Below are 13,518 nucleotides of genomic sequence, written 5' to 3' on the forward strand. Positions count from 1 at the left end.
ATGAGTGGCCTGATATGACAACCTTTTTGTCCCATGGGCTTGATATTTTTTCACCCTAGGATGGCGAATTATTTATCTGGCAAAACTACCCATCAGGAATAAAAGGAAATGAAAACATTCTTGGATGAAGGAAAACTAAAAGAACCTGTTGCTAGCAGCCTTACCTTTCCAAAAAAGAAAGTAAATGATAAAAGGAGGAACTTTGAACCATCTGATGGAAGAATGGGAAGAGCAGAAATATGGGTAAGTACAATAGACTATCCTTTTCCTCTGAGTTTTTGTTGTATTTAATGTCTGAACAGAAATTATAACACCATTTCCTACTGAGAGCAATGATATCTGAAAGTGGGGAAGGTAAAGGGACCCAAATGGAAGTGAGGTTTCCACACTACTCTCCAAGGCAATGACGTGTGCTCTTACACTCTTAAGCAACATTATTGCCATTGCCATAAGACAAGAAAAAAGAAATAAAAGGCATACATATTGGGAAGAAAGAAATAAAGCTGTTTCTGCTTGCAAGTGACACAACTGTCTACACAGAAAATCCCAAGAAATCAACAAAAAAGCTCCTAGAACTAATAAATGAGTCAGCAAGCTTGTAGGAAAAAGACCAAAGGCAAAAAGTCAATCACATTTCTATATACTAACAACCACCATATGAAAACTGAAATAAAAAACACCATACCATCTATAATCACTCTAAAATGAATATTTATATGTACAGGAACTATACTGTGAAAACACAAAATGTTGAAGAAAGAAATCAGTGAAGACCTACATAAATGAAGAGGTACCCTGTGTTCACAGACTAGAGGACTCAGCATTGTAAAGATGTCAACTTACCCCACACTGATCACAGGTTTCATGCAATGCCTATCAAAATGTCAGCAAGGTTTTTTATAGACAAAGACAAGCTTTCCTAAAATTTATATGGAAAGACACATGCCCTAGAATACCAAAAATGATCTTGACAAAGAAGAATAAAATGGGAGGAATAATTCTACCCAATATCAAGGTTATTATTTAGCTACAGGAAGCAAGACATTGTGCTAATGGTAGAGGGATAGAGCAAGATCAGTGGTATAGAATAGAGAACTCAGAAATGTCACACTGGTTTTTGACCAAGGAGCATCTTATTAATTTTGTTCCAGAAAACCTGGCACATTATAATCATGCAAATAAATATTGCTGATTATTAAAAAAAAAAAAAAAAAAACTCAAAATGAATCATGGACTTAAATGTCTTAAGGATAAAATGTAAAACTATAAAGTTCTTAGGAAAAAATATACAGGCAGAAACATTCAGAATCTAGGGGGCTAGGCAAAGAGTTCTTAGACTTGACATCAAAAGTATGATCCACAAGAGGAAAAAAACAAATAAATTGGACATCAAATTTTAAAACTTTTGTTCTGAGAAAGCCTATGTGATGAGGATGAAAAGACTAGCTACAGCCTGGAAGAAACTATTTGTAAACCACATATGTGACAAAGGATCGGTGCCTAGGAAATATAAAGAACTCCCCAAACTCACAAACCAATTAGAAAATAAGCAAAAGACATGGAAAGACATTCCAACAAAGAGGACAGACAGATGCAAATAAGCACATTAAAAGATATACATCGTTAGCCATCAGGGAACTGCAAATTAAAACCACAATGAAACATCACTACACACCTATCAGAACGGCTAAAATAAAAAATGGTAACACCAAATACTGGTGAAGATATGGAGAAACTAGGTTACTCACACACTGCTGGTGGGAATACAAAATGATTTCTGCCACTCTGGAAAGCAGTTTGGCAGATTCTTATAAAACTAACGGTATAATTATCACATGATGTATCATTTGTGCTCTTGGGCATTTATCCAGGGAAATGAAAACTTAAATTCACGTAAAAACCAGTACTCAAATGTTCACAGCACCTCTGTTTGTAATAAGCAAAAACTGGACTCGGTTCACACACACACACACACACACACACACACACACACACCATGGAATCCTATTCAGCAATAAAAAGCAACACATTATTGATATGGGTCATAACTTGCACAAATCAGGAATCAGGCCGAGTGAAAAAAGCCAATCAGAAAAGGCTGATTACTGTGTGATTCCATTTATACAACCTTTTGCAAGTGAAGGACTGATGAGTGGTTGGCAGGGGGTGGGGACAGGGCAGCAGGAAGGGTCCCTGTAGTCTCGGGTGGGCATTTGAGCCCACCCAGGTGGTGAAACTGCACAGCACTGAACACACATGGACGAGATCGAGTAAGCCTGGGTAAATCGGAGTAACATCAGTGGATTGTACCAATGTCAGTAGGCTGGTCGTGATATTACACTGAAGTTTTGCAAAACGTTATCATTGGGGAATACTGAGTAAAGTGTACAAGGAATCTCTCTGTCTTATTTCTTCATATGCATCTATAATCATCTCGATAAAATTTAAATTAAAAAAGGCAGGGCCACAGCCATGACTCCCCCTGTGGACGCGCTGCGCAAGTATGACATGACACCCCAGTGCTGGTGAGCTGAACGCGAAGAAACGAAGCCCCAGAGCCTGGCCACTGATAGCCCTCAGCAGCCTGGGCCCTTGGGTCCAGTCTCACAGCCACCAAAGACCAAGTTCCCCTCAACTTCCTCTGCCCCAGACAGTACAAAGCAGTCAGAAGAAATCTTGAATGCCATCCTGCCCCCAAGGGGGTGGGTGGAAGACACTCAGCCTTGGATCCAGCAGGTGTCCAGCACCCCCAGCGCCACAGTGGAAGTGATGCAGTCCAGGAGCAGCTAGACCTGAAGATGCAGCAGCTTTAGGTCCAGGGAGATGGGCATCTGCCCTGCCCACAGGGAGCTCTGCTCCCAGTGCTTTGATGAGCTGATTGGTGAGGTCACCATCAACCATGCAGAGCAGGAACTGCTGCTGCGGCAAGTCCGGGACAAGCTCGGCATGACCATCGCTGCCCACCAGGCTGTACGAGAGCTGGTGGCCTTTGGCATGAGGAAGGCGCTCCAGGCTGAGCAGGGGAAGTCAGACATTGGGAGGAAAACCGCAGAAATGGAAACAGGAAAGAGAGACTTGGGGAAGCAAGTGAATGTGCAGAAGGTGCAATGTGAGGCCACTGAGAAGCCGGAGAGTAAGAAAGGTGAAAGGTGGAGGAGAAGAAGCACAATGAAGAGATTCAATTCCTAAAGCACACGGACCAGCAGCTGAAGGCCCAACTGGAAGGCATTATTGCACGAAAGAAGTGATAATTTCCATATGGGTCTCAGCAAGCACTACCACCCCATTACAAGCCCTGTGAAATAAAAAGCTAGTTTCATGACTGAACATACCGTACACCATAGCCCCGATGGCCACCTACCTATTTGTCGGAAGTCACGCTACTGCCCCAGCATTATGAAACACCAGAGGTCTGGCAGCCAGGTTCCTGGTTGGGCAGTGGAAGGTGGTGTCCCAGGATGTGACTTACTGGCCAATCTTGGGATTTTCTAGTAAGGCCTAGAATTTACCCCTTTCTGTTCACCTTCTCAGGTGAAGCAACTGCTTTCTCATCATCATTCTTTATCACCACTTTTTTCTGGACAAATGGAACTGCTTCTTGTCCCCCATTTTTCTGGCCCACAATTCATTTTGTTCCTTAACATGGGCTTCTCTGGCTTCAATCCTTCCCTTATTTGAAGTCTTTTCATCCGTACTCCGGTGCAGCTCTAGTAGCTCACTTGGGAGCTTTGGTTTTGTACTATATCATCTCATCCTTACCTGCCAAGTTAACTTCATCTTTAGTTTCAGAGTGCCTAGTTTAGGAAACAATGGCAGAGAGTCAAACTCATGGCTTCTGAGAAAGTTTACGTTTGCTGGAAAGAAGTACAAGTCACAGGCATCCATTGGGAGCTACTTCTTCCTCAGCTCCTCCTCCACCATTGATTTGATTTGTCTACCATATTCTGCAGAAAATCAAACCCTGACCCTACGCCCCTCAAATTAGCTATGTTTAATTAGCAACTGGAGAGGTAACTAAAACTTACATGCAGTTCTAATTATTCTAATTACATATGGGCTATGGCCTGTAACTGCATTACCTCTTAAGTTAAGCTAAAAACTTGGAGGCTCAGGACATTCCTGCTCTCGTGGGCCCAGAAGACTGAATTAGCAACATAAATCTTTAACTCGGGGCAGACCAGGGTGGGCTAGGCAGCAAGCTGGGTGATTTCCATCCTTCAGCCAAGTTTCACAAGTCACATGTCTGAGAAGGCGTTAACATTCTCCTGTGCACGGGATGCTCAAGAGCTCAGTACCCCTGAGTGGTACAAGGAGAGACTCGCTCCTCAGCAGAGCTGCTCTTGACCAGACACTTGCCACAGTTAGGGCTTTAATGCTCACTGGAAGAACCGCTGTCCCACAAGAAGAGCTCCGTCCCTCCGAGATGAACATGCCCTCCAGGCTCTAATTTCAATTTTGAACTCAGAGCTTTGCCTCCATCCAGGTATTCTGAAGAATTCTAAGATTCCACTAAAATGACCTGTCTGTGTTCTGTCATTTCAATGAGAAAAAACCCCGCTCACCGAGGTCTGCAGTTCCACGACTCCTTGACATTAAAGCATTTACATCCCAAATGGGTCCATTTAACACACCCAGTGAGGAATGACTGAAGCGGCTGGAGCTTTATCCTTGTATCTTAAAGCCAAAGCCATGTAGACTACAGCCCTGGAATTTTCTTCTTTTTACAATTCTGTATACTTCTATTCTAACTGCTAATTGCCAGTACAGAAGAAATGCCACCCTTTCCACTTTCTAGACCTCATCTCCTGTTTTCTGTCACACATTTACACAACTGGGTTACATTTTGTTAATTCAAGTCTGAAGCGCCAAGTCTCAAGCACCAATGGACTCCATCAGTTAAATCCTTGAGGTTGATGTGTCTTCATCTTTACTTTCCTTCATGCTGGGGAATGGCATCAGCTGTCAAACTTCAGAACAAACACATTGTGATCCTAGAAATGCCAACTGTATATGAAGAAAATGAATACAATTTTCTAATTGGATATTTTTGTATAATTTAATAAACAACTTTTTAAATATTATTTAAAAAAGAATGAAAATGAAAGAGATTAGAAGACACTTGACAGAGAAAAACACCCAAACAAAAAACAGAAAATGAATCGTTGCAAAACTATAGATGAATAAAAATGATATATTTTGAGAAAAAATGCCTACATAAAATGTGATATAATTTTTAAAAAGCCTACATAGAATGATGGTTACAAAGATATCAATGAAATGTTTCTATGTAGATGACAGGATTACTCCTTTCTGTGCTTTTCTGGGTTGAACATTTATTACTTTTATAATTGGAGGTGTTTTTTTTTTGTTTTTTTTTTTTGATATAAATGTGCATGAGAATAAGGGGAAGCTGTCAAACTTGTTTAACAGATGGGTCTGTATTTCGATGATTTACCTTTATTAATCACAAAATGGCTTTAAAAACTATCATTTGTGGCAAAAACAAAACAAAAATTCAACACAAAACAAAATAAAATAGAATTTTTCAAAATCAATCGACTATTAAGGATCCATTCACTTCCTCCAACTTATAAATGAAAATAATAAGGCTGGCCCATATCTTAGATGTGAAGCAGGAAGTCAACGGGAATTCTGAATTTCAGGTAACAGCATCACCAGCAGGTCTCTCGATACACGAAGTCTCCCAAAGTTCAGCTGCTATGTGGGTAGGACTTAATGGAGGCTCTCGTGTTACAGTATTTTTCACCGAAAATTCACACCATCCTAGTTTCCATTCCAACCCTGTTCCTCTCCCTCACCTGCTACTTAGGCGCCTACAACCAGCTAAGGCAAATGGCTTGGCCTGAGTCTCTTTCCTTATCTGCAAGATGTGCTAATAGGTTTGCATTCATTCAATCCCACAAACTTTACTGATTATCTCCTTTTTCTAGGGGAGAGATAATGATCAGGAAGCTGCCTATTCAACTCAGGAGAATCGGACAAGACAAAGACTCATGTATTAGATCAACAATCAACAGTGGGTACCAGCATCTCTACCACCATGCTGATCCCAATTCCCCGAGGCTACTTCCATTTCTTTAATACATAAGTCATTCATTTATTTACTCATTAATTCAACCAACATTTACTAAGAACCTACTCTGTGTCCAACCCAAAGGCAGACAGAGAGAGACATTCTGAGACAGAGCTCATGAACAGTTTATACTATAGCAAGGAGCTAGTCTCCTAAACAATAAATTACAATACAACATGAACCTTGCATCTAGGGGAATGTACAAAACACAAGGCCCAGGAAAGAAAATCAATTCTGTCTGGGGCTTCCTCATCTAGTACTTTAGAAGAGGCAGTACTTGCCCTGGGCCCTGAAGGATACATGGGAGACTTTCTTGTTAGAGTCTGTGGTCACACTTTAAAAACAATGACAACAAAACAGGCCAGTTTCTTTTTAAAATGTCTTTGGTGAAGCAATAAAATTACTAATTTTTACTAAATTTCAGCCCTTGGGAACATATCTTTTTTTAATACTCTGTGATAAAATGGGAAACAAGCACAAAGTACTTCTGCGCATGATGCCTGTCTTGAGGACAACCACTTGTGTTTTGGAGCTGTGAGCTAAACTCACCACTTTTTTTTCAGAGAACATTTTTACTTGATAGAACAACTGACAGGCAAACTGTGGATATTCAGACTTGGCTATTTGGCAGATATTTTCCCCAAAATTAAGAAAGTGAGTCTGTCATTTCAAGGAAAACAACTGAAAGTATTTGTTGCCAATGATAAAACTTGAGCTATCAAGGAGAAAAAATCATAATTTTGACAAACTTGTATCCACTGCCATGTTTCTTAATAACTTCAAGTCTTTTCTGCTGGGATCACTCAATGGTGAGCTTACTGCATGTGAGTTTTCGATAATGTATACTGAAATGAGTCAGTATTTGGAAGATTTGCAAAACTTGGTGAACCAATATTTTCCAAATGATTAATGGACAGTACAAAACCATGAATGGTTAAAAGATCCATTCAAAGAGTAGGATAGACCAACGGATTTTATTTTTTGTAACAGTACAAAAAGTTTGTTGATATGGCTTCAAATTCCATGCTGTAATTAACCCTTAAGAAACTACCACTTGTAGTTTTGGTGTGGTATTGAAGAATAATACTAACAATTATCGGAAAAAGCTACTAAAATACTCCACGTCTTCCCAATTACATATCACTTTTGGACCAGATTTTCTTCATAAACTTTAAGCAAAACAACATAACTCAGTAAACTGAATGCAGAAGGAGATAATGAAAAGTAGGCTGTTTTTTATAAAGCTAGATATTAAGGAGATTTGTAAAATTGTAGAACAATACCACTCTTCTCTCTAAATTTATTTTGTTTTGGAAAATATAGTTCTTTATATAAAAGTAAGTTATGTCAGCATCTAGTGAGTCTGCTATTTTAAAATAGCAATAAATATGTATTTTTAAATTTTTCTCAATTTTAATTTTTAATACAGTGAATATTAATAGGTATAACATGCATAATTAATAATTTTTAAGACTGTCAAGGGTTCCTGAGACCAAAGTATTTGAGAACAATTTGTCTAAAAATAATCTATACTTTAAAGAAAAAAAAATCTTCCAATAGGCTGATTCTTGCTAAATCAATAACTTTAAAATCTTAAACACATTTATTGGAAGATACTTAATTCTGGACTAAGTTAGTGAACCTGAACTTCAAGAAGACACTAAGTCCCCTCCCGATCGAGGAGCTGTCCCGGCCTACACACGACATACGCCTTGAAGGGGAGATCTAGCCCCTCAGGACTCAGCTTTAGCCTGAACATCCTGCCCCAGACACTCCTGGTAATGCCAAGGAACCCCACTCTTATTTCCTAACTTCTGCCTTGAGGTTCATTCTCCTTCTTTTAGCTTGGCTGATATGCAGGACTTGACGGGTTTCTTCAGATGACCACAATTCTCGGACTGCAGCAATGTGAGTTATTCACTCTGTCAAAGATGCCTCCTACTTCATCCTAGCCTCTGGAATAAAAAAGCCAAGTGTTCTCCATGTTCCCTTCTAGTTTTGCTTGGAACTGCAAATTGGTTTACTGAAAACACACAGATGTGATTCAAATGGAAGGTCATTTTCATGAGCAGTCGATTACAGACAGCAGTTTCAACAAATTAGTTGTCTTCATATACTATAAAACATACAAAAATTGAACACACGAGAAATAGACATTTCACTATCTTCATATAGATGGTCATATAAATCAAAAGTGTTAATTAGTTGCTCTGCAAACATAGTAACTTCAATATTGAGGAGAGGAAAATCTTAGTTATCTTGTTTGCTGAGACAATTTCTTCAACCGTCTTCAAGGATTAAAATATCATCTAATCTAAAAGAGCAAACCACCTGGCTTCATGCCTCCATCCCACCCCTCAAAGATGGCGACGTGGAGCTGTGGGAGTGGGAGAACACGCCAGCGCACACGGCACCACAACGCTCCGGGTGAGGAGGACGTCTTCCAGTAGGCTTGCCACTTCTGGTCTCACCAGTTGAGCTAAAAGCTCAGTAAGAGTCAGTTGTGTTTGCTCCCAAACCTGTTTAAGCCAGTTGAATTTGTTATTCTAAGTCATGCAATTTAATTCCACATTATATAAACTGATGGAATTTAAGTCAACAAGAAAGAATTTCAGCCACGGACACCAAGTGGCATGCTTTGGAAACCTTAACGCAGTCCAGTCACATCAGAGACGGTGGCTGTGCTGGGTATGGGAAAAGCAACAAAGGCAAGCTGCATAAAACACTGTTACAGTGCAGAACATCGTCCCGGCAGAACTGCTGTACAGCATTGGGAAAAACCACAGAAATCCAGGAGAATTCTCTACTCAAATTCTTTTACAAGTTCTTTCTCAACTTTAAAGAAATCATAACTCAAAAATTAACTTGCAATACTTGAGGGTCTCAAAAAAAAAAAGCCTTCACTCGACACAGTAAACCTTTGGCAAAGGCATACTCATTTACATTTTTAGTTCCACACAAAATGCTTGCGCTATGGAAGGTGGCCTGTGAGAAAGGCTTTGAAGGAAGAGAATTTGGACATAGAGAGGTGAGGGAGTACTGAAAAGGCTGGGGTCGTCACAGCGGCCTCAGCGGGCGGGCTCTGACCAGGGGCTGGGCGAGTGCAGGTGCACTGGTGCTGCTATGGCTCGGGAAGCGGGCTGGGCCGCGGACAGGAGGGCTCCTGCACGTCTGGGAACACTACATACTCAGTTTAAAGCACTGTGAGTATCGACTTCAGTTCCCGTGGGCTAGCAGAAAAGGGAGACAATCCGGAAGGATGAAAAAGCCATCTCATGATGTCTCTTGAAAAGTTAACAGTAGAGAACTGCACTACATTAGATGTGTAGCTTCCTGCAACTGTTTATTAAGGAAGTCAAATATGAAACTTTTTATCTGAAGATTATTTTTAATAAGAGAAAAATAAACAGCAGATATATAGAAGGGATTTTGCCAGGAAAGAACAAGAATTTAAGGGAAATGGTCAGTCAAATTCAACACTTCTAGGGGATTTTGAGCTATCCCTTAGATATTTGATACAAAACATCAAAAGAAGATTATGTAAACAATCAAAAGAAATATTTCAGTCAGGGTGGACCTACAGTACAGACCTATCTCACAATAGATGGACAGAATATTCTAACTTTAGATATATATCTACAGATACATTTTCAACTAGTAAAGTTAACACAAATATAGATACCTGACACCCATAAAAGTGACCAATCAACATTAAAGACTTTTGCTTTCTTCCACGTTTATGATCCTAGAAAACCTCTGCTTGCTGGAATATGAGATGGGGGTGGAAGGGTGTGCTATAAGAAATGGTGATTCTGAGGCCGCGCAGAGCTCTGATAGCCTACAGTTCCGAGATACGGGTTAAGTGTGAAACTGAGAGGCATCAGCGTTTCCTGGAATCCCTCCTGGCTTGCAGTGAGGAGTGTACTGAGGTGGGGGTGGTAAGTCTGAGTTTCCAGTGACTCAACACATAGCTGGGCTTCAATTCCCTCAACAATACTGCGGCCAGGTGAGACGGAGCCCTCCCTTTCAAAGGGCTACCAGAAAACCTAAACCAGGAAAAGGCATGGAGAGCCCCTAAGCATAGCTGGGTCTGGGTAAACACTCAATAAATATTATTTCCCTTCGCTGTAAATTGGTGCCTTCCAAGGGGTCTGCTCAGACTTACTTCCTCCATGCCTCAGCCTTTTCTGAAATTGTCTGCTATCAAGGTTATACACCAAGAAATTTAGTTCTGCTTCTCCTAACAGTAAGAGTAATGGCTTATCTCCACTGCTTAAAGGAAAGTAAGGTATTTCAGACTCCTGAGAAAGTTAGTTTCTGCACAACTTCTCTTCCAGGCCTCCCTCCTGAATATAACTACCTCTATCCAAGATCTCTTAATATGAAAAAGGATAGGGGTAGAGGCGGGGCAAGATGGCAGACTGGTGAGCTGTATGTTTTAGTTACTCCTCCAGGAAAGTAGGTAAAAAGCCAGGAACTGCGTGGACTGGACACCACAGAGCAATCTGTCTTTGGGCATACTTCATACAACACTCATGAAAACGTGGAACTGCTGAGATCAGCGAAATCTGTAAGTTTTTGCGGCCAGGGGACCTGCGCCCCTCCCTGCCAGGCTCAGTCCCGGGGGAGGAGGGGCTGTCAGCTCCAGGAAGGAGAAGGGAGAATTGCAGTGGCTGCTCTTACCGGAAACTCATTCTACTGATTCAAACTCCAACCATAGATAGACTGAGGCCAGACACCAGAGACTCTGAGAGCAGCCAGCCCAGCAGAGAGGAGACAGGCATAGAAAAAAAACAACACGAAAAACTCCAAAATAAAAGCAGAGGATTTTTGGAGTTCTGGTGAACACAGAAAGGGGAAGGGCGGAGATCAGGCCTTGAGGCGCATATGCAAATCCCGAAGCAAGGCTGATCTCTCTGCCCTGGGCACCTTTCCTTAATGGCCCTGGTTGCTTTGTCTATTAGCATTTCAATAACCCATTAGATCTCTGAGGAGGGCCGGTTTTTTTTTTTTTTTTTTTTTTTTTTTTTAAATCCTTTTTGCTTTTTCTAAAACAATTACTCTAAGAAGCTCAATACAGAAAGCTTCAAAGAATTGAAATTTGGGCACGTCAAGTCAAGAGCAGAACTAAGAGAGCTCTGAGACAAAAGGCAATAATCCAGTGGCTGAGAAAATTCACTAAACAACACAACTTCCCAAGAAAAGGGGGGTGTCCGCTCACAGCCACCATCCTGGTGGACAGGAAACACTCCTGCCCATCGCCAGCCCCATAGCCCAGAGCTGCCCCAGACAACCCAGTGTGACGGAAGTGCTTCAAATAACAGGCACACACCACAAAACTGGGCGTGGACATTAGCCTTCCCTGCAACCTCAGCTGAATGTCCCAGAGATGGGAAGGGGGAGCAGTGTGAATTAACAGAGCCCCATTCAGCCATCATTTGAGCAGACTGGGAGCCTCCCAACACAGCCCAGCAGCCCATAACTGCCCTGGGGGGACGGCACTCACCTGTGACATAGCACAGTCATCCCTCAACAGAGGACCCGGGGTGCACAGCCTGGAAGAGGGGCCCACTTGCAAGTCTCAGGAGCCATACGCCAATACCAAAGACTTGTGGGTCAGTGGCAGAGACAAACTGTGGCAGGACTGAACTGAAGGATTAGACTATTGCAGTAGCTTTAAAACTCTAGGATCATCAGGGAGATTTGATTGTTAGGGCCACCCCCCCTCCCCGACTGCCCAGAAACACGCCCCATATACAGGGCAGGCAACACCAACTACACACGCAAGCTTGGGACACCAATTGGGCCCCACAAGACTCACTCCCCCACTCACCAAAAAGGCTAAGCAGGGGAGATCTGGCTTGTGGAGAACAGGTGGCTCGTGGACGCCACCTGCTGGTTAGTTAGAGAAAGTGTACTCCACGAAGCTGTAGATCTGATAAATTAGAAATAAGGACTTCAACTGGTCTACAAACCCTAAAAGAACCCTATCAAGGTCAGCAAATGCCACGAGGCCAAAAACAACAGAAAATTATAAAGCATATGAAAAAACCAGACGATATGGATAACCCAAGCCCAAGCACCCAAATCAAAAGACCAGAAGAGACACACCTAGAGCAGCTACTCAAAGAACTAAAGATGAACAATGAGACCCTAGTACGGGATATGAAGGAAATCAAGAAGACCCTAGAAGAGCATAAAGAAGACATTGCAAGACTAAATAAAAAAATGGATGATCTTATGGAAATTAAAGAAACTGTTGACCAAATTAAAAAGATTCTGGACACTCATAGTACAAGACTAGAGGAAGTTGAACAACGAATCAGTGACCTGGAAGATGACAGAATGGAAAATGAAAACATAAAAGAAAGAATGGGGAAAAAAATTGAAAAACTCGAAATGGACCTCAGGGATATGATAGATAATATGAAATGTCCGAATATAAGACTCATTGGTGTCCCAGAAGGGGAAGAAAAGGGTAAAGGTCTAGGAAGAGTATTCAAAGAAATTGTTGGGGAAAACTTCCCAAATCTTCTAAACAACATAAATACACAAATCATAAATGCTCAGCGAACTCCAAATAGAATAAATCCAAAAAAACCCACTCCGAGACATATACTGATCACACTGTCAAACATAGAAGAGAAGGAGCAAGTTCTGAAAGCAGCAAGAGAAAAGCAATTCACCACATACAAAGGGAACAGCATAAGACTAAGTAGTGACTACTCAGCAGCCACCATGGAGGCGAGAAGGCAGTGGCACGATATATTTAAAATTCTGAGTGAGAGGAATTTCCAGCCAAGAATACTTTATCCAGCAAAGCTCTCCTTCAAATTTGAGGGAGAGCTTAAATTTTTCACAGAAAAAGAAATGCTGAGAGAATTTGCTAACAAGAGACCTGCCCTACTGGAGATACTAAAGGGAGCCCTACAGACAGAGAAACAAAGACAGGACAGAGAGACTTGGAGAAAGGTTCAGTACTAAAGAGATTCGGTATGGGTACAATAAAGGATATTAATAGAGAGAGGGAAAAATATGGCAAACATAATCCAAAGGATAAGATGGCCGATTCAAGAAATGCCTTCACGGTTTTAACGTTGAATGTAAATGGATTAAACTCCCCAATTAAAAGATATAGATTCGCAGAATGGATCAAAAAAAATGAACCATCAATATGTTGCATACAAGAGACTCATCTTAGACACAGGGACACAAAGAAATTGAAAGTGAAAGGATGGAAAAAAATATTTCATGCAAGCTACAGCCAAAAGAAAGCAGGTGTAGCAATATTAATCTCAGATAAAATAGACTTCAAATGCAGGGATGTTTTGAGAGACAAAGAAGGCCACTACATACTAATAAAAGGGGCAATTCAGCAAGAAGAAATAACAATCGTAAATGTCTATGCACCCAATCAAGGTGCC

The 13,518-nt window shown here is 41.2% G+C and overlaps 2 protein-coding genes across 3 annotated transcripts in view; one reads left to right on the forward strand and one right to left on the reverse strand.

Moving 5' to 3' along the window:
- The window catches only part of NBAS (NBAS subunit of NRZ tethering complex), a 397,863-nt gene that overhangs the window by 40,503 nt on the left and 343,842 nt on the right, over positions 1–13,518 (reverse strand). The window lies entirely within an intron of this gene.
- On the forward strand, positions 2,777–3,248 carry LOC119516917 (axonemal dynein light intermediate polypeptide 1-like). The gene is given in 2 exon segments (XM_037813446.1): positions 2,777–3,135; positions 3,138–3,248. Coding segments are annotated over 2 exon segments (423 nt in total). The 5' UTR covers positions 2,777–2,823.

This window comes from Choloepus didactylus, chromosome 20, assembly GCF_015220235.1.
Source record: "Choloepus didactylus isolate mChoDid1 chromosome 20, mChoDid1.pri, whole genome shotgun sequence".
Lineage (NCBI taxonomy): Eukaryota > Metazoa > Chordata > Mammalia > Pilosa > Megalonychidae > Choloepus > Choloepus didactylus.